Source organism: Bos mutus, chromosome 1 (genome assembly GCF_027580195.1).
Source record: "Bos mutus isolate GX-2022 chromosome 1, NWIPB_WYAK_1.1, whole genome shotgun sequence".
Classification (NCBI taxonomy): domain Eukaryota; kingdom Metazoa; phylum Chordata; class Mammalia; order Artiodactyla; family Bovidae; genus Bos; species Bos mutus.
The window spans coordinates 64,751,531-64,778,895 of NC_091617.1; the positions used below are offsets into that span (position 1 = coordinate 64,751,531).

Genomic DNA, 27,365 nt, shown 5'->3' on the forward strand with positions numbered 1-27,365 from the left:
GAAGTATTTTAGTTAAATGGCAAGTGTTTAGAAATCAAAAACAAGAAAATTTCCAGCTTTGACTCCATTATGATCAGAAAACACACACTTTATGATTTTAATTCTTTTAAATTTGTTGAGATTTGTTCTGTGGCCTAGGATATGATCTTTCTTGGTAGATACTCTATAGACTATGGAAGAACATGTACATTCTTTTCCTTCTGAGTGGAATGCTTTATATTTGTCAACTAAATACTGGTTGATTGTGTTGTTGAGTTCTATATTCTTGCTAATTTTTGTCTGGTAATTCTTGTCAAATCCCTAGAGTAGAGTGAGTTAGGAACTCCAACTCTAATTATGGATATAATTAGAAATCTCTTTCTAGCTTCATTAGTTTTGGCTTTCTGTATTTTTAGGGTCTGTGGTTTGGTATGTACACATTTAGAATTGTTATACCTTCCATGGATTGACCCCTTTATCATTATGTAATGTTTTTACTTATCTCCAGTAATTTTCTTTGCTCTGAAATTGACCTTATGTGATGTTAGCATAGCTACTCGTACTTTTTAAAAACAAATTAATGTTTACATGTTATAGCTATTTCTATCCTTTTACTGTAAACTTATGTCATTGTATTTGAAGTGAGTTTATATAGAATATTGTTTGATTATTTTCTTTCTTTTTTATTGAGATATAATGGACATAAAATGTTATCTTAGGTTCATATATACAACATAATTATTCAGTATCTCTATATATTGTGAAATGATCACCACAATAAGTCTAGTTAATGTGTCACCACACATAGTTACAAAAACTTTTTTTCTTCTGATGAGAATTTTAGAGATCTACCCTCTTAGCAGGTTTCAAATACACAGTAGGGTAATATTAACTATAATCACCATGCTCTACATTACATCCTCAGATCTTATTTTATAATGAAAGTTTGACCTTTGGAGCGCCTTCATCGATTCTGCCCACCCCACACCTCTGAACTTGGCAACCACCAATCTGTTCCCTGTTTCTATGTGTTCAGTATTTTTGTTTGTTTGTTTTAGATTTCTGTTTTTTAGTGCGAGTGTGTAGTATTTGTCTTTCTCTGACTTGTTTCAATCAGCATAATGCCTTTGATGTCCATACATGTTGTCACAAATGGCTAGATTTCATTCTTTTAATATGGCTGAGTAACATTCTGTTTTATGTCTATGTATATAATATTTTCTTTATCCATTCATCCATCAGTGGACAATTAGGTTGTTTCTATGTCTAGGCTATTGTAAAATAATTCTGGAGTAAATATGAAGGTATAGATATCTTTTTGAGTTAGATTTTCATTTCCTTCTGATAAATACCCAGAAGTAGAATTGTTGGATTGGGTGGTAGTTCTATTTTATTTTATTATCTTTTAAAAATATTTAAAATTTTGTATTGCAGTATAGTTGATTAACAATGATGTGTTAGTTTCAAGTGTACAGCAAAGTGATTCAGTTCTACACATATACGTATCTGTTCTTTATCAAATTCTTTTCCTATTTAGGTTATTGAAGCATACTGAGCCGAATTCTCTGTGCTATACAGTAGGTCCTTGTTGGCTAGCTGTTTTATTTTATTTTTTTTATTTCTTTTTTTTAATTTTATTTTTAAACTTTACAATATTGTATTGGTTCTGCCATATATCGAAATGAATCTGCCACAGGCATACATGTGTTCCCCATCCTGAACCCCCCTCCCTCCTCCCTCCCCATACCATCCCTCCGGGTCATCCCAGTGCACCAGCCCCAAGCATCCAGCATCGTGCATCGAACCTGGACTGGCGACTTGTTTCATATATGATATTATACATGTTTCAATGCCATTCTCCCAAATCATCTCACCCTCTCCCTCTCCCACAGAGTCCAAAGGACTGTTCTATACATCAGTGTCTCTTTTGCTGTCTCATATACAGGGTTATTGTTACCATCTTTCTAAATTCCATATATATGCGTTAGTATACTGTACTGGTGTTTCTCTTTCTGGCTTACTTCACTCTGTATAATAGGTTCCAGTTTCATCCATCTCATTAGAACTGATTCAAATGTATTCTTTTTAATGGCTGAGTAATACTCCATTGTGTATATGTACCATAGCTTTCTTATCCATTCATCTGCTGATGGACATTTAGGTTGCTTCCATGTCCTGGCTATTATAAACAGTGCTGCGATGAACATTGGGGTACACGTGTCTCTTTCCCTTCTGGTTTCCTCAGTGTGTATGCCCAGCAGTGGGATTGCTGGATCATAAGGCAGTTCTATTTCCAGTTTTTTAAGGAATCTCCACACTGTTCTCCATAGTGGCTGTACTAGTCTGCATTCCCACAAACAGTGTAAGAGGGTTCCCTTTTCTCCACATCCTCTCCAGCATTTATTGCTTGTAGACTTTTGGATCGCAGCCATTCTGACTGGCATGAAATGGTACCTCATAGTGGTTTTGATTTGCATTTCTCTGATAATGAGTGATGTTGAGCATCTTTTCATGTGTTTGTTAGCCATCTGTATGTCTTTGGAGAAATGTCTATTTAGTTCTTTGGTCCAGTCATTGGGCCAAATGATTGGATCATTTATTTTTCTGGAATTGAGCTGTAGGAGTTGCTTGTATATTTTTGAGATTAGTTGTTTGTCATTTGCTTCATTTGCTATTATTTTCTCCCATTCTGAAGGCTGTCTTTTCACCTTGCTTATAGTTTCCTTCGTTGTGCAGAAGCTTTTAAGTTTAATTAGGTCCCATTTGTTTATTTTTGCTTTTATTTCCAATATTCTGGGAGGTGGGTCATAGAGGATCCTGCTGTGATGTATGTCGGAGAGTGTTTTGCCTATGTTCTCCTCTAGTTTTATAGTTTCTGGTCTTATGTTTAGACCTTTAATCCATTTTGAGTTTATTTTTGTGTATGGTGTTAGAAAGTGTTCTAGTTTCATTCTTTTACAAGTGGTTGACCAGTTTTCCCAGCACCACTTGTTAAAGAGATTGTCTTTTCTCCATTGTATATTCTTGCCTCCTTTGTCAAAGATAAGGTATCCATATGTGCGTGGATTTATCTCTGGGCTTTCTATTTTGTTCCATTGATCTATATTTCTGTCTTTGTGCCAGTACCATACTGTCTTGATGACTGTGGCTTTGTAGAGCCTGAAGTCAGGCAGGTTGATTCCTCCAGTTCCATTCTTCTTTCTCAAGATAGCTTTGGCTATTCGAGGTTTTTTGTATTTCCATACAAATTGTGAAATTATTTGTTCTAGCTCTGTGAAAAATACCGTTGGTAGCTTGATAGGGATTGCATTGAATCTATAAATTGCTTTGGGTAGTATACTCATTTTCACTATATTGATTCTTCCAATCCATGAACATGGTATATTTCTCCATCTATTAGTGTCCTCTGATTTCTTTCACCAGTGTTTTATAGTTTTCTATATATAGGTCTTTAGTTTCTTTAGATAGATATATTCCTAAGTATTTTATTCTTTTCGTTGCAATGGTGAATGGAATTGTTTCCTTAATTTCTCTTTCTATTTTCTCATTATTAGTGTATAGGAATGCAAGGGATTTCTGTGTGTTGATTTTATATCCTGCAACTTTACTATAATCACTGATTAGTTCTAGTAATTTTCTGGTGGAGTCTTTAGGGTTTTCTATGTAGAGGATCATGTCATCTGCAAACAGTGAGAGTTTTACTTCTTCTTTTCCAATTTGGATTCCTTTTATTTCTTTTTCTGCTCTGATTGCTGCGGCCACGACTTCCAAAACTATGTTGAATAGTAGTGGTGAAAGTGGGCACCCTTGTGTTGTTCCTGACTTTAGAGGAAATGCTTTCAATTTTTCACCATTGAGGATAATGTTTGCTGTGGGTTTGTCATATATAGCTTTTATTATGTTGAGGTATGTTCCTTCTATTCCTGCTTTCTGGAGAGGCTAGCTGTTTTAAATATAGTAGTGTATACATGCCAATCCCAAACCTCATTATGTTTTTCATAGTGCTTGCACAATTTACAATCTCACTAACAGTGCACAAGGGTTCCCTTTTCTCTATATCCTTGCCAACAGCTGTTATTCCTTGTCTTTCAAATAATAGCCATTTTAAGAAAGAGATAATATCCCATTGCTGTTGAGCATTTCCCTGATAATTAGTGATGTTGAATGCCTTTTCAATACCTCTTAGCTGTCTGTATGTCAGTCTTTTTCGCAAAAGTATCCATTCAGATCCTTTGCCAGTTTTTAATTGAACTGTTTGTTTTGCTGTTGAGTTATATGAGTTCTTTATATATTTTGAATATTAATCCCTTATCAGACATGATTTGCAAATATTTTCTTCCATAGGATAGGTTGCTTTTTTATTTTGTTAACAGTTTCCTTTGCTGTACAGGAGCTTTTTAGTTCGATGTAGCCACACTTTATTTTATATTTTGTTGTTATGTTTTCCTTTTTGTGTCAAGTCTGAAGAATCATTGCCAAGAATGGTTTCCAGGAGTGTATTGCTTATATTTTCTTTTAGGAGTTTTATGGTTTCATGTCTTTTGTCCAAGTTCTTAATCCATTTTGAGTTAATTTTTGTATACAGTGTAAGATAGTGGTTCACCTTAATTCTTTTACATATGGCTGTCCAGAAAACTCCAGTGATGCAGTTTTTCCTGCATCATTTATTGAAGAGACGTCCTTCTTCTGTTGAATATTATTGGCTTCCTTGTAAAATATTTGTTGACCAAATAGGCACTGGTTTATTTTTGGGATCTTGATTCTATTACATTGGTTTATGTGTCAGCTTTTATGCCAGTATCATATTATGTTGATTACTTATAGTTTTGTAATATAGTTTAAAATGAAGGAGTATGATAAGTCTAGCTTTGTTCTTATTTCTCAAGATTGTTTTGCTATTCGAGGTCTTTTGTAGTTGTGTACAAATTTTAGGATTATTTGTTCTGTTTCTGTGAAAAGTGCATGGGTATTTTTCTAGGAATTCCACTGAATCTTTAGATTGCTTTGGATGGTATGGACATTTTTAACAGTGTTAATCATTCCATGCATGAGCATAGTATATCTACCCTATTATTTATGTTTTCAGTTTCTTTCATCAGTGTCTTATAGTTTCCAGTATACACGTCTTTCACTTCCTTGGGTAAATTTATTCCTAGGTCTTTTATTCTTTTTGTTGTTGTTGTTGTTCTGTCACCCAACAGTCATATCCAACTCTTTGCAACCACAGGGACTGCAGCTTGCTAGGCTTCCCTGTCGTTCACTATCTCCCAGAGCTTGCTCAAACTCATGTCCATTGAGGCAGTGATGCCATCCAACCATCTCGTAGTCTGTCGTCCCCTTCTCCTGCCTTCAATCTTTCCCAGCATCAGGGTCTTTTCTAATGAGTCAGCTCTTTGCATCAGGTACCAAAGTATTGGTGCTTTAGCATCAATCTTTCCAATGAATAGTAAGGATTGATTTCCTGTGGGATTGACTGGTTAATCTCCTTGCATTTCAAGGAACTCTCAAGAGTCTTCTCCAACACCATAGTTGAAAAGCATCAATTCTTTGGTGCTCAGCCTTATGTATGCTCCAACTCTCACATCTTTACATGGCTACTGGAAAAACCATAGCTTTGACTAGATGGACCTTTGTTGGAAAAGTAATGTCTCTGCTTTTTAATATGCTGTCTAGGTTGGTCATATCATTTCCTCCAAAGAGCAAGCATCTTTTCATTTCATGGCTGCACTCACCATCTGCAGTGATTTTGGAGCCCAAGAAAATAAAGTCTCTCACTGTTTCTATTGTTTCCCCATCTATTTGCCTTGAGGCAGTGGAACCCAATGCCATGATCTTGGTTTTTTGAATGTTGAGTTTTAAGCCAGCTTTTTCACTCTGCTCTTTTACTTTCATAAAGATGATCTTTAGTTCCTCTTTGCTTTCTGCCATAAGGGTGGTGCTATCTGCATATCTGAGGTTATTGATATTTCTCCCGGCAATCTTGAGTCCAGCTTGTGCATCATCTAGTGGGGCATTTTGCATGATGTACTCTACATATAAGTTAAATAAGCAGGGTGACGGTATACAGCCTTGACGTACTCCTTTCCCAATTCGGAACCAGTCCATTGTTCCATGTCCAGTTCTAATTGTTGCCTCTTGACCTGCGTACAGGTTTCTCAGGAGTCTGATCAGGTGGTCTGGTATTCCTATCTCTTTAAGAATTTTCCACAGTTTGTTGTGATCCACACAGTCAAATGCTTTAGCATAGTCAATGAAGCAGAAGTAGATGTTTTTCTGGAACTCACTTGCTTTTTCTGTGATCCAATAGATGTTGGCAGTTTGATCTCTGGTTCCTCTGCCTTTTCTAAATCCACCTTGAACATCTGGAGGTTCTTGGTTCATGTACTGTTGAGACCTGTGTTGGAGAACTTTGAGCATTACTTTGCTAGCATGTGAAATGAATGCTATTGTGCGGTAGTTTGAAAATTCTTTGCAACTGTCTTTCTTTGGGATTGGAATGAAAACTGACCTTTTTCAGTCATGTGGCAATGCTGAGTTTTCCTAATATGCTGGCATATTGAGTGTAGCACTTTCACAGTAGTATCTTTTAGGATTTTAAGTAGCTCTGCTGGAATTCCATCACCTCCACTAGCTTTGATCATAGTGATGTTTGCTAAGGCCCACTCGACTCTGCATTCCGAGAGTCTGGCCCTAGGTGAGTGATTACACCATTGTGGTTATCTGGATTATTAAGATCTTTCTTGTACAGTTCTTCTGTATATTCTTGCCACCTCTTCTTAATATCTTCTGCTTCTATTAGGTCCATATCATTTCTGTCCTTTATTGTGCCCATCTTTGCATGATATGTTCCTTGGTATCTCTGATTTTCCTGAAGAGATCTCTAATCTTTCCCATTGTATTATTTTCCTCTACTTCTTTGCATTGTCCACTTAGGAAGGCTTTCTTATCTCTCCTTGCTATTCTTTGGAACTCTGCATTCAAACGGATATATCTTTCCTTTTCTCCTTTGCCTTTAGCTTTTCTTCTTTTCTCAGCTGTTTGTAAGGCCTCCTCAGGCAACCATTTTGCCATTTTGCATTTCTTTTCTTCAGGACGGTTTTGTTCACCTCCTCCTGTACAATGTTTCGAACCTTCATCCATAATTCTGCAGGCACTCTGTCTATCAGATCTGATCCCTTGAATCTGTTTGTCACTTTCTCTGTATCATCATAGGAATTTGATTTAAGTCATACCTGAATGGCCTAGTGATTTTTCTTACTTTCTTCAATTTAAGTTTTTGCTGTTTTTGCTTGTTTTGCTTTGTTTTGCTGTTTTGCTTCTTTTTGCTGACTCTATAGAGCTTCTTCATCTTCAGCTGCAAAGAATATAATCAGTCTGACTTTGGTATTGACCATCTGGTGATGTCCTTGTATAGGGTTGTCTTGTGTTGTTGGAAGAGGGTGTTTGCTATGACCAGTGTGTTCTCTTCACAAAGTTATTTTAGCCTCTGCCCTGCTTCAGTTTGTACTCCAAGGCCAAACTTGCCTATTACTCCAGGTATCTCTTGACTTTTGCATTCCAGACTCCTGTGATGAAAAGAACATGTATTTTGGTGTTAGTTCTAAAGATCTTGTAAGTCTTTAGAGAACTGTTCCACTTGAGCTTCTTTGGCATTAGATTACTGTGATACTAAATAGTTTGCCTTGGAAACAAACAGAGATGATTTTGTTGTTTTTGAGATTGCACCAAGTACTGCATTTTGGACTCTTGTAGACTATGAGGGCTACTCCAGTTCTTCTAAGTGACTCTTGCACACAGTAGTAGGTATAATTGTCATCTGAATTAAATTTGCCCATTCCAGTCCATTTTAGTTCACCGATTCCTAAAATGTTGATGTTCACTCTTGTCATCTCCTGTTTGATCACTTCCAATTTGCCTTGATTCATGGACCTACCATTCCAGGTTCCTATGCAGTATTGCTTTTTTTTTTTTTTAATTTTTAAACTTTACAATATTGTATTGGTTTTGCCAAATATCGAAATGAATCCACCACAGGTATACATGTGTTCCCCATCCTGCATCAGACTTTACTTCCACCACCAGCCACATCCACAACTGGATGTTGTTTTTGTTTTGGCTCAGTCTGTTCGTTCCTTCTGAAATTTTTTCTCTGCTCTTCTGCAATAGCATATTGGGTACCTACTGACCTGGGGAGTTCATCTTTCAGTGTCAGATCTTTTTGCCTTTTCATACTGTTCATGGGGTTCTCGAGGCAAGAATACTGAGGTGTTTTTCTATTCCCTTCTCTAGTAGACCACATTTTGTCAGAACTCTCCACCATGATCCATATGTCTTGGGTGGCCCTACACAGCATAGCTCATAGTTTCATTGAATTAGACAAGGTTGTGATCCATGTGATCAGTTTGCTTATTTTTGTGTGATACAATTGCAAATGGTATTGTGTTCTTAATTTCTCTTTCTGGTAGTGTATAGAAATGTAACAGATTTCTGTGTATTAATTTTGTATCCTACAACATTACTGAATTTATATATCCTAGTAGTTTTCTGGTGAAGACTGTAGAATTTTCTATGTAGAGTATAATGTCATCTGCAATGAGTGACCATTTAACTTCTTCCTTTGCTGTTTGAGTCCCAGATGGGTATGTACAGTTTCTTGGTGAGCCCTGTCAACATACTCATCCCTGAAAAAGGAGGGTAGTGATCGATACTGCTTCCTTTCAAGTGGGTGGGTTGGAAGTTCACCTTCCCACTGTGCTCCAGTGACATCAGGAGATAAAGGAATCATAGTATCAATCACTTCTCCCTGCATCACTTTGTTTTGCCTCATTGATGTGAACAGTGGTTCAGCTCCTATTAGGATTCTCTGGTATGATTTGGTTGCTGACTAGCCCTGCTTCACCCACCTTGTTCAGTCTTGTTGCTGTCAAGTGGAAGGATTCTGCTTCCAAATTATCACCTTGCTGACTTGGGGTGCTAGGAGGGTGTGAGTGAAACCTAATGATAACTAGCCCCACCTTATACTACCTCATTCAAACTTGTTGCCACTGTACTCCAGGGCTGCCATATCTTGTTGGAGAAATTAAAATAACATCCTTATACTGGTAAGAGGATAGACGATCAACTGCTGATTTAGACTCAATAGTACTACCCCATCAGGGTTGTATTGCTGCCCCCTGCCTCCACTGCTGTGGAGATGGGAATTCAGCATCCTGCTTAGTGCACTGATATAACCTGGCAGTGGAACAAAGTGCTACCTGCTTCTTCCAGGCAGGGGATGGGTGATTAGCAACCTGCTTGTGTCCTTAAATACCAGTTGCTATAGGATTTAAAGTGTACTCTCTGCATGGCGGGAGTGAGATGAGGTAGATGAGCAGCTCCCTAGTCAGCCCTCTTGAACGCCATGGAGTGGGAAGGAGGAGAGTATGGTTTTTTCATTGATGTTTGGATAGAATAGGATGGATAATGCCACAGTTCGCTTTTAGCCCACCCTCTTCTCAGTCCTTTTGGAGAATAGCTTTTCTTGGATTTTTTGTTTTTGTCTTTATTTTTTACCTGTGCTAGTTGGTGGTACTGGGTTGAAAACTTCTGCAGTGCTCTGTCTAGCATATATGGGACACAAAGGAAACTCAAGGAACTCACTACTGTGTCATTCCACAAGTCCTGAGATGCCTGGAAATTTCTTTCTTTCTTTCTACCTCAGAGTTTACTTTTGCTTGTTTATAATGTTATCTCCAGGGTTTTTGCTCTTGTTTTCAGTTATGAAAGACAGAAACTGGGAAAATAGGGCTGTTCCCTCTTGGCAGAATTGTAATTCCCCATCCCCAAATTTTAACATGTGTTTTCCTTCCATTCAGCTTGAATTATTTTCTAATTTCTACTTGTTTTCTTTAACTGTGGGTTATTTATAAATGTTTTATTTAGTTTCTAAATATTAGAGATTTTTCTAGAATTCTTTCATTATTGATTTCTAATTTAATTCCATTGTGGTCAGACAGTATACGGAGAAGGCAATGGCACCCCACTCCAGTACTCTTGCCTGGAAAATCCCAGAGACAGAGGAGCCTGGTGGGCTGCAGTCCATGGGGTTGCTAAGAATCAGACACAACTGAGTGACTTCACTTTCACTTTTCACTTCCAACCATTGGAGAAGGAAATGGCAAGCCACTCCAATGTTCTTGCCTGGAGAATCCCAGGGATGGAGGAGCCTGGTGGGCTGCCGTCTATGGGGTCTCATAGAGTCGGACATGACTGAAGCAACTTAGCAGCAGCAGTAGCAGCAGCAGACAGTATATTAACTGAATCCTTTTAAATTAACTGAAGCTTGTTTTATGGCCCTGTCTGTGACCTATCATAATAAATGTTAAATGAATGAGTATTTTGAAATGAATGAATATTTTGCTATTGTTGGTTGTATTTATCTGTAAATATTAATTAGGTAAAATAATTTTTATTTTATCACTTGTTTTCCTAAGTTGACCATCTCCATGCTTTATAATTTTTATTTACTTTTATATTAAAAATAGGTTTATATTTTAACATAATATATGTTTTTAAGAGATGTTACTTTTCTTTTTAGAGAATGCATTAATCATTTTAAATTTCACCTTTCAATATTTTCATATAGTAAATTTGACTTTTTTCTTTTAATATACAGTTCTATGAATTAAATACAAGTATACCTCATTTTATTTTGCTTTGAGATATTCATTTTTGTAAATTGAAGGTTTGTGCTAACTCCTGTCTTCAAGTCTATCAGCACCATTTTTCTAACAGCATTTACTCAGTGTTTCTGTGTCACTTTTTGTTAATTCTTGCAATGTTTCAAGTCATCCACCAGCAAAAACGGTGTGACTCACTGCAGGCTCGGATGATGTTTAGCTCTTTGCAGAAATTAAGTATTTTTAATTAAGATATGTACATTGGTTTTTTAAAGACATAATGCTGTTACACATAATAGGCTGCAATATAGTATAAAAATAATTTTTATATGCACTGGGAAATCAGAAAATTTGTGTGACTTGCTTTACTGTGACTGTTTTCCCCTATTAGTTTTATAGTTTTAGCTTTTTAATTTAAGCTGTGATTCATTTTGAGTTAAGTTTTGTATATGGTATAAGGATGGGATCTACATCATTTTATATGTGGATGTTCAGTTGTTGTAGTAATATTTCCTAAAAAGAAGTCTATCTCCATTAAATTGTCTTGATATCCTTGTTGAAAATCAGTTGACTAAATATGTGAGGATTTATTTCTAGATTCTCAATTCTGTTCCAGTTAGCTATATGTCTACTCTATTTCAGCACCTCATTGGTTTTGATTTCTGTAGCTTTCTATATATTTTGAAGTTTGAGTCTTCCAACATTATTCTTATTTTTTAAGTTTTTTTTTTTTTAATATACTGGGTCTCTTAAATATCCATATGGATTTTTGTCTATTGTCTATTTCTGCAAAAATCATTGTCTTATCTATTTCTGCAAAAAAAAAAAATGCAGCTGGGATTTGGATAGGGATTTCTTTGATTCTGTATTTGCTGAGTATTACCACCTTAACAATATTAAGTCTTTTGATCTATGGGCATTAGATGTCTTTCACTTGTTAGGTCTTTAATTTTTTTCATTAATGTTTATAGTTTTTGGAATACATATTTTGTACTTCTTTTGTTCAGTTTATTGCAGATTCTTTTATTACTTTACTACTGTAAATATAATTTTTTTCTTAATTTTTGGATAGTGCTTTGTTAGTGTATAGAGTGGAGAAGGAAGTGGCAACCTGCCAGGGTCCAGCCCCGGCTGATCCAGGGTATTCGAAGGAGAGACGGCATAGGCGACCTATTTATTTAAATATTTATCAAAGATATAAAGAGTAATAGAATAAGGATAGCTCAGTAGGAAAATTCAGTGGAGAAAAGAGGCTGAGTAGCTTGGTTTACGCGGGAGACCAATAAAACTTCAAGACAAGAAGTTTGCACCACTTACGTAGGCCGCAGGCGTCCTTCCGTTCTCCAGAAGGAGAGGAGACACTGAGGCCTCCCTGGTCGGATCTTAGAAGCCCAGGCATAATTAGCAAGCATGGCGGGTTCCGCGCTCCAGATGGAGACTCAGCCAGAATTTGGGAGAGAGAGCGACATGGGGAGACCAAGTTTCGGTGAACAAAGCCCACACTTTATTTTCCAAAGTAGTTTTTATACCTTAAGTTGTGCATAGAGGATAATGGGGGAAGGGGTAGGTCATGCAAGGACAGCAGTTCCTGGTTCTAATCGAAGCCAGGCTTTCAAACTTATCATATGCAAAAGTTCAGGTGAATTACATCATCTTCTGGCCAGGAGGCCTGTTAACATTTTAAGAAACTTATCTTTCTCTAAAGGTGATTATTCCAAAGTCAGGCACCAGCCTCCAAAAAAGCATTGGACAAAGCTGCATTCCTATAGGGCAAAGGTGAGGTGGGCTCAGTCAAGAAAAGAATTAACTCAAGGGTCCAAGGTTACAAACATTGAGGCTACTACTTACATTTCTGTACACCCATTATATCAATCAATACACTGCCAAGGACACAGTAGGTAAGGAGTATGGAGACTTAGCAGCAAACATTGGCCCAATAAGTGAAAAAACCTTTCACCAATACAATTTCTAATCAATCTTTTAACTACTCAAAGGAATCTGTGTTTAGACAGTTTAGAACATCTCCTGCCTCTCACAGTTGGGAGGCTCTGAACAATCACATGGGGCCGGAAAAACCTATTCAGGCAGGCTAGAGGATTTCCAAAGGAGTTTGTAGGTTGAAACACTGTCACACCCAGGAATTATTAACTGGAGCTGTAAGCTAACTCTTTTTTCAGAGAGAGGTAGTGGGGGACAGACCCCCGTAAAGTCAAAGGTGTAGGTGAAAGCACAAAGCAGAAAGTAGGCAGACTCTGGTTTTGGGGGTAGATGCTTGAGAATTTCCAGGGGGACTCCTGAGGCTCGATCCTGCCTTTGCGTATGCTGAGCCTCCTTCCTCATGACCTTTGTCATGGGTGGAGCTCCTCACGCTGGCTCCCGGCAGTGATAGAATTCCAGTTGAGCTATTCCAGATCCTGAAAGATGATGCTGTGGAAAGTGCTGCACTCAATATGCAATATGCACTCAATATGCACTATGCCGGCTCCCGGCAGCAACCCACTCCAGTGTTCTTGCCTGGAGAATCCCAGGGACGGGGGAGTCTGGTGGGCTGCAGTACATGGGGTTGCTAAGAGTCGGACATGACTGAAGCGACTTAGCAGCAGCAGCAGCAGTATATAGAGAAAGTTGATTTTTGTACATTGATTTTGTTACCTGCAGCCTTAATGTTACCTCTTTTATTAGTTGTAATGATTTTTCAGTGTATTTCTTAGGATTGTGTGCAGACATACCTTGGAGATATTGTGGTTCCAGACCATTGCAATAAAGCAAATACCACAATAAAGCATCACATGAAGTTTTTGGTTTCCTAGTGGATATAAAGTTATGTTTACACTCTGCTGTTGCCTATTAAGTATGCAATAGTATTATGTCTGAAAAAATAATGTACGTGCTTTAATTGAAAAATACTTTATTGCTTAAAATGCTAAGCATCATCTCATAATGCAGGGTTGCCATAAACCTTACATTTGTAAAAAAGCTCAGTGTCTGAGAAGTGCTAAAAAAGTAAAGCACAGTAAAATAAGGTATACCTGTATGTACAAGATCATGTTATCTACAAATAGTTTTAGTTCTTCTTTTCTAATCTGGGTATCCTTTATTTCTCTTATTCAGTTGCCCTGGATAAAACCTCTGGTACATATTTGTCTCATTCCTTGTCTTAGAAGGAAATTATTCATTGTTTCAGTAGTATGACATTAGCAGTAGGTTTTTTGTACATGCCCTTTATCAGATTGAAGAAATTTCTTTCTATTGTTAATTTATTGAGAGTTTTTACCACGAAGGTGTACAAACTTCTTTCAAATAACTTTTATTCACCTCTTGAGATGACCAAGTAATTTTTGTCTTTTAGTCTGTTGATAATAAATGTATTACATTATTGTTATTATTATATTATTATTAATTGATTTTTTGTTGTTAAGCCAGTGTTGCATTCCTGGAGTAAATCTTACCAGATCATAATAAATGACCCTTTTTAGATGTTGCTGGATTCATTTTGATTATTTTTTGCTGAGTATTTTAATGTCTGTATAAGTAAATTATTAGTCTTTAATTTTCTTTCTTTGTAACATCTTTGAATCAGGTATCAGGGTGAAAGTGAAGTTGCTCAGTCATGTCTGACTCTTTGTGACCACATGGACTGTAGCCTACCAGGCTCCTCCATCCATGGGATTTTCCAGGCAAGAGTACTGGAGGGGGGGGGGGCCATTTTTTTCCCCTGGGATCTTTCCAACCCAGGGATTGAACCCGGGTCTCCTGCATTGCAGGCAGACACTATACCGTCTGAGCCACTACTGGCCTAATAGCATCTTATGGGAAGTGTTTTCTCTTTTGATTTTTAAGAGAGTTAATGAAGAATAGGTAGTAATCTTAACTTTTGGTATATTTCAGCAATGATGCCATCTGAGCTTTTCATCCTGGATAGTTAATTACTAAATCAGTGGCTTTAAAGGACTATTCAGATTTTAAAATTTATTTTCTAATCAGTTTAGGTAATTTATGTATTTCTAGGAGTTTGTTCATTTCTTCTATATTATCTAATTTGTTGACATATAAATTGTTTATAATATCCTCTTATAATCTTTATTTTTATAAGATGTGTTGTCACATTTTTAGTTCCTAATTACTTGTGTATTCTCTTTATTTAAGGTTGATGTAGCTAAATGAATTTTGCTGATTTTTTTTTTAAAGAACCAACTTTGCTTTCATTGATTTTGTTTATTGTTTTATTTTCCATTTTATTTATATCAGCTCATCTTTTTAATTTCCTTTTTCTGATTGCTTGGGTTTAGTTTTCTCTGCTTTTATTGTTTCTCATTAATTTTAGGTTACTGAATTTTAGGTTACTGAACTGAGATTTTTTTTTGTGTGTGTAGATGCTTTAGCTCTTAATTTGTATCTGAGAACTGCTTTATCTGTATCCCCTAAGGTTTATTATGTTGTGTTTTAATTTTAAAAAATATTGAAATATAGGTATTTTACAATGTTGTGTTAGTTTCTGCTGTATAGCAAAGTGAATCAGCTATTTGTATACATATATCTCCTCTCTCTTGTTTAGTGTCATATGTATATGTTTTTTATCTGTTTTTCTTTCTGTAGTTAATTTCTAGTTTTTTTTTTTTAGAAAAAATTCTTGGTGTATTTTTATCCTTTTAAATTTGTTTAGACATGTTTTGTGACATAGCATGTAGTATGTCCTGGAGAATGTTTTATATGCACTTAAAGGATGTATAGTCTGCTGTTAGGGGATGTAAGTCCTCTGGATGCCTATTGAGTTCAGTTGGTCTAATGTGTCACTTAAGACTACTATTTCTTTAGTATTTTTTTTTTTTTCTGGATACTCTGTTTATCGGTGTAAGGGGCTGTTCAAATCCTCTACTATTACTGTATTATTATGTTTCTTCCTTTGCATCTGTCAATATTTGCTTCATATTCTTATGTGCCATTATGTTAGCTGTATGTTAATGAATGTTATATCCTCTTGTATTGATCCTTCTATCATCGTGTATTTGCTGAGTTGTGTTGAACGCTTTGCAACCCTGTGAACTGTAGCCTGCCAGGCTCCTCTGTCCATGGGATTCTCCAGGCAAGAATACTGGACTGGGTTGCTGTTTCCTCCTCCAGGGTTAACCTAATATATCATGATAAATATTGCTCTTTAAAGAGCAAATTATTTTCCTACTTACAATTTTTTGGTAAAGATCTACTATAAAAATAATTTATTCTCTCTATATTTTCCTGCTACAGTAATGCTAAGACATATCTATAGTCTCCTCAAACCTCAGGTGTTAAGAGCATATTATTCTGTTTGAGTTGGAACACTGCTTCATATAGTCAACATGTTTTTTTAAGGCACTCTAAGAACTCTCAAGGACAGTAAAAGAAAAACATTACTGTTGCCTACAGATCTTTCAGGTATTTTTCCCCTCAAATTTTAAATTAAACGTTGTGATAACTGGTTTCTGTTTTCCATGATACAGTCTTTAAGTTATTTTTCTTTTACTTTGAGCCACTCCTTCATTTTCAACTTGCTGAGCAGGCAGGCTTTTCGTTTCCACGGAAAAGAATTCCTACGGCTGCGGGTAGGCGTTCTTATTCCACCAGTCTTTTGTTGTGCTGTTGGACCCAGTGACTTAGGTGGAAAAGTACAAGGTATTCTTCCATGGTGGATGTGATATGGTAATAAGAAACTGGGATCTAACAGGATCCTGGATCTAACAGTTCGCTGGATCTAACAGGACCCAGGGAACTGATAAGCTGGAAGGCACACCAGTAAGGCTGCAGTGTGTTTTATGCAAATTGTATGCTGTTCTAGTAACTTTTCCATCAGAGGTGTTGTAGATCAAGAGTGAAGAATCTTCTGCTGCATGAGACAACAAGTAGGAATCCTCTTGCAACTACTTAATTTTCTTAGAATTATATAATGCCTTTCTTTTTCCTTTGTGGTAGACCTTGTCTGATATGAGTATTGCTACCCCAAATTTCTTGTTGTTTTCATTTGTATGAAACGTTTTTTACCTATTCCCTCACTTTCAGTCTGTGTGTGCGTTTAGCTCTGAAATGAGTCTCTTATAGGCAGGATATAGATGCGTCCTTTTTGTTTTTTTTTTTAAGAATACAGTCAGCTACCTTATCTTTTGACTTGAGCATTTAATCCATTAACATATAAAGTGATTATTGATTGGCATGTATTTATTGACATTTTGTTTCTTGTTTTTTTTTTTTTTTATGATTCTGCTCTGTTCTTGCCTTGTGGTTCAGTGATTTTTTTTTTAGTGTCATACTTGTGTTCCTTTCTCTCTTGTTTCTGTGAATCTATGGTATGTTTTTGATTTGTAGTTAACATAGGATTTATATATATTGATCTATATGTCACTTTGTTACAAAGTGGTAGTCATTTGAGCTTAAACACATTCTAAATGATCTACATATTTTACTTCCTTCCCGCATGTTTTTGTTTTTGATGACATATTTTACACCTTCATGTTTATCCCTTAATTGTTTCTTGTAATTGATTTTACAATTTTTGTCTTTTAATCTTCACATTATCTTTTTTAAGTGGTTGATCCATAGTCTTCACTATATATTTGCCTTTATTAGTACGATTTTTCCTTTCCTATGAATTCTTACTTCTTATCGTAGCCATTTCTTTTCCACGTAGGGAAGACTCTTTAGCATTTCTTTTAGGGTCAATTTAGTATTGAACTCTTAGTCTTTGCTTGTCAGAGAAAGTGTTTTTATCTCTCTTCCATTTCTAAATGGTAATCTTGTGGAATAGAGTATCCCAGGTTGTAGGCTTTCCCCTTTCAACTCTTTAAATATGTCATGCCACTCCCATCTGGTCTGCAAAATCTGTAGAAAAATCAGCTGATAGCCTTATGGTGTTCCCTTGTATGTGACTTTTTGTTTTTTATTTGCTGCCTTTGCAATTATCTCTTTATTTGTAAGTTTTTCCATTTTAGTTATGATATCTCTTGGTGCAGGTCTCTTTGGTTCATTTTGTTTGGGGTCCTCTGTGCCTCCTGTGTCTGGATGTCTGTTTCCTTCTTCAGGCTCTAGAAATTTTTAGCCACAATTTCATCAAACACATTTTAAACTCCTTTCTCTATCTTTACTTCTTGGACCCCTATAATGTGAATGTTAATATGAATGCTTGATGTTGGCTCAGTGATCCCTTAAACTATCCTTACCTCTAAAAATTTTTCTTTTTCCTGTTATGACTGGGTGATTTCCATTATTCTGTCTCACAGATTGCACGTGCATTTTTCTTTGTCACCTAGTCTGTTAATTCCCTCAGTCTGTTTTTCATTCCAGTTGTTATACTCTTTTTTTTAAAAATATAAATTTATTTATTTTAATTGGAGGCTAATTACTTTACAATATTGTATTGGTTTCTTTTTCTCTGGTTCTTTTTTATATTTTCTAGTTCCTTGTTTAAATTCTCACTGTATTCATCTATTCTTTTCTCAAGTTCAGGTCAGTTCAGTTCAGTCACTCAGTTGTATCCGACTCTGTGACCCCATGGACTGCCACACCCCAGGCTTCCCTGTCCACCACCATCTCCCAGAGCTTGCCCAAACTCATATCCATCCAGTCGGTGATGCCATCCAACTATCTCATGCTCTGCCATCCCTTTCTCTTCCTGCCTTCAATCTTTCCCAGCATCAGGGTCTTTTCCAATGAGTCAGTTCTTCACATTGGGTAGCCAAAGTATTAGAGCTTCAGCTTCAGCATTAGTCCTTCCAATGAATATTCAGGACTGATTTCCTTTAGGATTGACTGGTTTGATCTCCTTACAGTCCAAGGGACTCTCAAGAATCTTCTCTAACACCACGGTTCAAAAGCATCAATTCTTTGGCGCTCATTTTTCTTTATAGTCCAACTCTCACATCCATACATGACTACTGAAAAAAACATAGCTTTGAATAGATGGACCTTTGTTGGCAAAATAATGTCTCTGCTTTTTAATATACTGTCTAGGTTGGTCATAGCTTTTCTTCCAAGGAGCAAGCATCTTTAAATTTCATGGCTGCACTCAACATCTGCAGTGATTTTGGAGCCCAAGAAAATAAAGTCTCTCACTGTTTCCATTGTTACCCCATCTATTTGCCATGAAGTGGTGGGACCAGATGCCATGATCTTGGGTTTTTGAATGTTGAGTTTTAAGCCAGCTTTTTCAATCTCCTCTTTTACTTTCATCAAGAGGCTCTTTAGTTCCTCTTTGCTTTCTGCCATAAGGGTGGTGTCATCTGCATGCATATCTGAGGTTATTGACATTTCTCCCAGCAGTCTTAATTCCGCCTTGTGCTTCATGCAGCCCAGCATTTCGCATGATGTACTCTGCATATAGGTTAAATAGGCAGGGTAACAGCCTTGAAGTACTCCTTTCCCAATGTGGAACCAGTTTGTTCCATGTCCGGTTCTAACTGTTGTTTCTTGACTTGCATACAGATTTCTCAGGAGGCAGGTAAAGCCGTCCGGTATTCCCATCTCTTGAAAAAATTTCCACAGTTTGTTGTGATCTACCTGCCTTTGGAGAAGGCAATGGCACCCTACTCCAGTGTTCTTGCCTGGAGAATCCCAGGGATGGGGGAGCCTGGTGGGCTGCCATCTATGGGGTCGTTAAGAGTCGGACACGACTGAGCGACTTCACTTTCACTTTTCACTTCCATGCATTGGAGAAGGAAATGGCAACCCACTCCAGTGTTCTTGCCTGGGGAATCCCAGGGACGGGCGAGCCTGGTGGGCTGCCATCTATGGGGTCGCACAGAGTCGGACATGACTGAAGTGACTTAGCACACAGTCAAAGGCTTTGGCGCAGTCAATTAAAGCAGATGTTTTTCTGGAATTCTCTTGTTTTTTCTATGATCCAACAGAATTTGCAATTTAATCTCTGGTTCCTCTGCCTTGAACATCCAGCTTCAACATCTGGAAGTTCTCTAGTCTTTCCCATTCTATTGTTTTCCTCTGTTTCCTTGCACTGATCACTTAGGATGACTTTCTTATCTCTCCTTGCTATTGTTTGGAACTCTGGAGGTTTTTAAAGCCATTCAGGAGACTCATCTTCCTGATTCCAGCACAATGGCTGGGGTGTCCAAACCCCTTATTCCTTAGGGAGAACTTCCCAATCTGTGATATCCCCTTCTTTTTCTGTGCTTCCTGCTAGGCACTGGTCCTGATCACTTTGCCTTCCTCACTACCTGACTCTATGTGGATCTTTCTTTACACCCTTGGTTGTAAAAGAACCTTTCTGCCAGTCTCTAGTTTATTTTTAGCAAGCCTCACATGTAGATCTATTTTTGATGTATTCAACAGGAGGAGGTGAGCTCAGTGTCTTCTACTCCACCATTTTGATCTCTCTCCATTTCTTTTATTTAACATATTTTGTTTTCCTGATTTTGTTCAGTTGTCTCTATGTGTTTTCTTGCATTTCATACAGTTTAAGATGATTATTTTACATTCTTTGTCAGGCAGGTCATAAATCTCCATTTCTTTGGAACCAGTTACTAGAGCTCTATTACTTTCCTTTGGTGGTGTCACATTTGCATAACTCTCTGTTGTCTGTGTAGCCTTACATCGGTGTCTGTGCATTTGTGGAAGCAAACACCTCTTCCAGTTTTTACAAACTGGTTTCATGAGATAAAAACCTCCTGTCTGTTTCCTGAGCTGATAGGATTATATCCATAATTGCTGTTGTGAAGCATGCATGGGAGGCAGTTTTTGCTGGGTCTACAGTGGCATCTATGACTTGTGGGCTTGTTACTGGGTCTTGGGCTGGTATGGATGGATCCCTTCTGGTCCCTGGGTGGATGTGACTGCCTGTAGTACCTTGTTCAGTAGGGTAGTACTGGGACAAGAGTCTGCTTTAGGGTCCATGCGTGGGTCCTCAGCCAACAGGTCCTTGTGCTAGGAGTGTTTATGGTGTTTTGGGCCCTCTCAGAATTTCTGAGAGTATAGACAGGAGTATATACCCAACGTCCTGTTGGGTATATTTGGTAGCAGGACTGTTCACAGACTGCTGTTGGGAGGGAGTGGGATTCGGTGTAGGGCCCTTTCAGATCTCCAAGTAGGAGTGTTTCCTACTGGGACACTGGTCATTCAGGATTGTTGTAGACTGTCAGACTATGGATTATGAGGAAGCTGGAGTCATATATAGGGCTTTTTCAGAAACTCCAAGGGGCAGAGACAGGAGTATCTCCTGTCTAGTCTTTGTGTCAGCAGAAATTCTAGCATACTGTGGCAGTGAGGGGGCTTGAGCTGAGTATAAATCCTTTTTAGGATCTTAGAGGGCCCAGACAAGCATGTTTCCTAAGGGGTTCCTATGCCAGTAAGATTGTTCCTAAACTGTGGCTGAGACCTGCTGGAGGTCTGTTAGGGGGCCGTTTCAGAATCAACAGTCTGATGAACTATACGTTACTTCCAGGGGCTCTCCTCCAAAGGTGGAGTGAGCTGGAGCTGGTTCAAAGGCCACTTCCTGGTCTACAGCCAGGAACAAGTTCTTGGTTATGCCTGTTAACCTGATACATGGATGAATGTGACTCCTTTGGATCTCTTGACATATGGGATATGCTGGTGACAGACCCAGAGCCAAATGGGATTGTAGCTAAATTCTCAGGGGAACAGAGCTATTTCTGTTTCTATAGCTGAGACCACAGTCAGTGAGTCAGCTGCCTAGAGGCAGTTCTGTCTCCTCAGTGGAGAAAATGGACTGCACCTTCATAACCTCCAACCTGGATCCTGGAGCTCCTGAGAATGCACTTTGGTCTGTGCATGCAGAGGCAAAATTATTGTTGTTGAGGGGGTTGATGTTGAGGGACATTTTATTCAGTCATTTTGCTGACAAACAATGGTGTATAATATAATTTCCATTAACTAAGACCATGATTTTTCAACCCTTTATTTACAAAAATAAAGGTAAATAATAAGCCAAATGTTGGTTGCTAAGTAGGTTAGTTTTTTTCTTTATACCTGAATATTGATACTAATTAAAATGTTAGAATCCTTGACTTTTATTATTTTAGACTTGGAAGACCTGGTGTTGATTGTTATTGTCAACATGAAAGTGGTGCGGCTGTCCTGCAACTCCAATTCTTGATCAATGAGGTAAGGATCTTCTTGAATATTTATATGTCACACACATTGTGTAATTGTTTTCATAGTATTTTTCTACATGCTTAAAGATATATACATATGAAATATTATTCATGGTGACATTTTTCGTTAAAGACTGCACTCCTGTATTTGTTAATTTATTAAATTTTAAAGGAAAAAATTTGTATTACCAGAAGATCCTGTTATTGTGATTGTGTAGCATAATTTATAGATTAATTGTTTAAGCAATTTTAAAAAAATTACTAAAATCCTTTGATTGCCATACTGACCATTAAACTTTCCCTCTACACTCTCCTTTCACCAGGTTGTTTAATCATCTAGTATTAATTTTCATGTTTTATCTTTATCTTCCATTAAATAATCTTTTCAGTTTTATAATTTGAATGTCTTTGTCTGTATTTTTATAATCATTTGTTGGTGTATGAGGGCATAGCTATTTTGACATTGGCTGCCTGCTGCTGCTAAGTCACTTCAGTCATTTCCGACTCTGTGTGACCCCATAGATGGCAGCCCACCAGGCTGCCTACCCTATTCCTATTTTTATAGACCTATGGTGATGAGGAACTCCCTAAAGACAAAGTTTATAAAGCTCAGAAAGTGTAGTTTAAGGCTGCTTAAGGCCTTCTTGACTCATATTTTTACAATGGATCCTTTAATATTCTAGAACTCTTTTATGTTAAGTGAGTCAGTCAATACAAAAATGTTCTAAGAGTTTATGCCATACCAAATTTGAGCACTTAGCAGATTGGGCTCAGTATGTTGAGAGAAAAATATGAGATATCATTGGTGGTTTTCTTATGGCATGAATGATGATCTTTTATTTGACAACTCTGTGTATTTGCATATATATATCTTTCTAAGAATTTTTACTCATAAACATGGGTAAAATATTTCATATAGCTTTGTATCAGTGATACCTGAGATATGAAAAATTTATGATACTGAGACATGTCCACGTTTTACTTTTCTTGACTCAAAAATCTTTCTCAGAAGGCTGTGAGATTCTCCTTATTGACAGATCTAGCATATTTCATATGGTAGGCATATTTGCTATGGGGTAGCAAAATGAGAGAGGGAAATAAAGAGCAGGGAAAATATTTTTTAAAATATTTTATTGTGATAGCTAGTCATTAGTATCTAGAATGGCAGCCTTTTTGAAATCTCAGTGTTACACTGTAGCTCCCAGAGCAAAATGTGGGAGATGGTGAAGGACAGGGAAGCCTGGTGTACAGCAGTCCATGGGCTTGCAAAGAGTCAGACATGACTGAGTGACTGAACAGCAACAACTTTATAGCTCCTAGTTGAAAGATCTCAGTCCTTTGCCTTCTGTATAGATGTTTACTGGTAAGCATAAATTGTTTCCAGGTGATTTTCTCTGTGTCCTGTCCTCTGAGAATTGTCTTCAAGGCCTTAAATTTGTCTCTGTGCTGTTACATATGGAGAAGGCAATGGCACCCCACTCCAGTACTTTTGCCTGGAAAATCCCATGGACGGAGGAGCCTGGTAGGCTGCAGTCCGTGGGGTCTCTAGAGTCAGACACGACTGAGCAACTTCACTTTCACGCACTGGAGAAGGAAATGGCAACCCACTCCAGTGTTCTTGCCTGGAGAATCCCAGGGACGGGGAAGCCTGGTGGGCTGCCGTCTATGGGGTCGCACAGAGTCGGACACGACTGAAGCGGCTTAGCAGCACCAGCAGCTGTTACATAACTAAGAATATATAAAGACAAGCCTTCAAAACTGACAAGCCTGCCAGTGTTTATGTTGTCTGTCCTGAACTACTCACCTTGATCTGCCTTTAAATTCAATTTCGGGACCTTTTCCCAAACTTCCCAGCCTCTGACCTCATGACACATGTTTTTATTCAATTTTTAATCTTCACAGGTCTTCATTAGCAGTGTTTCTTATAGATTTGTTTTTGTAAATGAGTCCTAGACACCCTGCTGATGGGTGTTATGTCTCTGCTGGCACTGTTACATTCAGAGGTTCTGTTTACTTCCCTTAAATGCTGTTATTTCCTAGTTTTATTATAGTATTATTAATACTGACTTCCTTCCTATATCAGCTATTACCCTAAGATATTATTAAACATCTGGATTATTTTACTTTCATTGCCTTTGGCATAGTATATATGTTTTGTATAGCATGAACTACATTTTATTAATTTCATGTATCGTGAAATGATGTTATGTTTTATTCATTTTGTATATCATAGTCTATCGTCACCCTGTCCCAAATGAGTTTCTACCTTCCTGAGAAATGAAGTCACTGTTCTATAACTCAGAAAAATTGTAGCTCATCAAGTACTTCTAAGAAATCCTAATAATTTTCTAGTTTGAATATGTAAAGTATTTGAGAACAGCTTACAAATAAAGCAAGCATACAAAAACAAAAATCCTCAAGGTGTGTGTAGGATTCATTTTATTGCATGGAGTGTAATTACCTGTGAGATCATGTCAAAATATATGTATCAATGTATACCTGTTTGAATATATGTAATTTACATATTTATATGCAAATATGCAAATTACATACATTTTAAAACATTTTAATGGTTATACTCTGTTATGGTTGTTGTTTTAGAAGCTATTTTTCTCTGAGACTAAAATCATAGTTATGTATTGAATAGTGTCAAGAGAACCATCACAAGACACACGAGCATCTGTTTGTCTTAGGAATTATTATGGAAGTGTCATTTAGATTCCTATATTCATTAATTCCTAAAGAAGAAATAAATTCTAGGAATTTCAGTATAGCTCTTTCTAGCATTTACATGGGCTAATCATTTTGATATCTGTGTTTGAGCTAATTAACTATGAAAGGTTACTTGTAACACAGTACTTTGAAAAATGTAAGAATTTTAGATATCTCAGGACTACCATAATTGTGCAAGATCAGTTTTACAGAACACACTCAGTACTCTAGAGTAGCTTCAGGCTCTGACATAGGGCAAGCATTGACATTTTTTGCTGGGAAATTCATGATGGCAAAAGTTCTGACATAGTTTTAAGATGATCTTAGTTAACTCTGAAGTAAGTAGTTTAAATATATGTATAAGAAGTCATACATGGCAGCTAGTTCTGCCCATGTTGTGTCTGCCATACTAATAGGTAGAACCCATCCTATTTTAAATATTTGAAGTAGGATTCATTTGTATTTGAAGGCTTTGTATAAAAAGGCTCTTATTATTTTTGCAGTTATACTGAATTCTAGTTGGAAAAATGTTTATTTTTACTACAGATGTTTTCTTTTGTCACAGATGAATCTTCTTGAACTATGAATACAAATTAAGTTATATCAAGTATACTTTTTAGGAAGAATATGTACATCTCAACTGTATAGAAAATTTTTAGAAATGGTGAATTTTTATGTGATTAGATTGCAGTTTTAAAACTGAATTGGATATTTGCTTCTCTGTAGAGCTACATGATATATATGTAAACAGTAGAAACAAAAAGGAATAGTTTTTCACAAAGAAAATATAATCTTTAATAGTTACAATGAAGCTTATAATAATAATAATCCCTCTATTGATAAATGCATATTCCTTGAGCTAATCATTCTCACCAATCCGTATATGGTAGTTTACCTGCTTCTTCTACTCTTAGCATTTTTAGGCTTCCTGACTGAAATATGTTCATTGTCTTTCCTTGTATTTCTACATTATATAAATACAAATAACTTAAAGGGCACTGAAAAATTCAGTACATTAGTTTAGGTTTTATTTCACAAAAAAACATAAATTAAGTAAATCACTCATTTTGTCTTCATTTTGTTCCAGGGTGCTTTGGTCAGTGCAAGTTCAGACGATACACTTCATTTGTGGAACCTTAGACAAAAAAGGCCAGCTATTCTTCATTCTCTCAAATTTAACAGAGAACGGTAAGAATGTAAGAGTTACACAATTTCTTAATGTATAAGAAAATGATTTGCTGAACAGGTTTCAGGTTAATTTTTGAAAAAAAAATTTAAAATAATTTTAATAGCTCTAAATAATATTTATGCTTGCTTTTATAATAGTTTATTTACATAGAAAATTCACTGATATAGGTTCAATCATCTTCTAGTGGAGAACTCCTAGCATTCTTCTCTTTGTAAACCAGGACTTCAGCAATGGGTGATATGTTCTCTTTCTTAGGCCAGGGTGCTGAAAACTCAGACCTAAAATTTAAAAGTCAAGTAAATACTGAATGTATTTCTACACTTTTTGATTTTGGAAGTTACCTCCTACACTTTCACTTTTTTGCTTAAATTTTTTTTTACCTTAAAAAATATGAGACAGAGATTTTAGACATCCAAAATTGTTGGTACTAAGTGTTGAGCAACTTTATACATTCAAGATTAACATTTTCAGAGATGATTAATTGATCAGAATTCAAATTCTTCCATTTTAGAGTGAAATAATAATTTGAAAAAAATTAACAGATATGGAACACTTATTAGAACAGATATGGAAGAATTATTAGATTTTATTTGTAAGTGTACAAAATTTTAACGTTTCTAGTGTCTGTTTCAACCAGAGCTAGAATATCACAGACATCTACTTAGCTGATAATCCATCTCAAGATGAAGTAAAATTTGTATTTTATTAACCATCTCTGTTATTTAACTATCAAATGATTTGATTTTTTTTTTATTATTATTTGGGAAGCAGTCAGGCTTTTTGCAGTGATTATGAAGGGCTAGCACAGGAAAATTTGATATTAATGAAAGAGAAAGAAATCTCTGAGAGGTAAATTTACACAAATTAGCAAGTACTAGTCACAACTGAGGTAGGTAGATAATAGAGACAGTCACTGCTGAGAACTCAAGAAAGTACTTATTTTATTTTGTTGAATGGTTATAGTTCATATGGAATCATCACCATGTAAGCAGAGCTTAATGACATAATTGTGTTTTTTTGGTTTGATGAGAAGAAAGAATGGCATCTATATAGACATTCTTTTTTCTACCTGAAACTTTTTCTTCTCATTTGCATATTACTTAACCTTCAATGTTCTGAGTAATATTCATGAATATTATATCTACAGTATTTTGGAATTCAGCATCAATGAAAGTTTTTATTATATCCAGTATTTTTTTGAGTGGAGAAAATTTATATTTTAGCTATTTGCTAAAACTAGGTAGAACTTCTTCATATTCGATCTAATTTTGGTTTATTTTATCTTAAATTTTAAAATAAATAATGTAGCAGAAATTTCATGATATGAAAAACTGAAAGATCAGTCAAGAGTTGTTATATGTTTCCTTGTATCTTTACTACTAAAAATAGTACCTACTCAGGTATTGCCATATTGATTTTATCTCTTTCTCTGCTTGTAGCATTTTTTGTTTGTCAACATTTTGAGTAGATCTGGCCCTACAATTTTGTGTAGATAAGCAGAATGAGTTTTTTCCCCCTTACAACTGGATTGTTGAAGGAAATGTTCTGGTGCCTTTTAAAGCCATTTGGGGAGAAGAAATGATTAATGATGATGATTTCCGATTATAATTTTATTAACTCAATTGAGGTGTATTTAACTAGTAGCAATATAAAAGCAAGCTGACAGATTTTGTACAAATGTAAACATTGGGAACTTTGTAGGCATTACCTATATTTTTAATTAACTTTTATTGGGAT

At 36.4% G+C, this 27,365-nt stretch overlaps 1 protein-coding gene across 3 annotated transcripts in view; it reads left to right on the forward strand.

The window, feature by feature from the left end:
* STXBP5L (syntaxin binding protein 5L) overlaps nucleotides 1-27,365 on the forward strand; it is a 338,367-nt gene that overhangs the window by 53,850 nt on the left and 257,152 nt on the right. For all 3 annotated transcript variants that reach the window (XM_070369985.1, XM_070369991.1, XM_070369994.1), the window contains exons 4-5: nucleotides 21,656-21,737; nucleotides 25,527-25,627. In XM_070369985.1, the coding sequence (XP_070226086.1) occupies nucleotides 21,656-21,737; nucleotides 25,527-25,627 (183 nt within the window). The remainder of the gene's footprint in view (nucleotides 1-21,655; nucleotides 21,738-25,526; nucleotides 25,628-27,365) is intronic.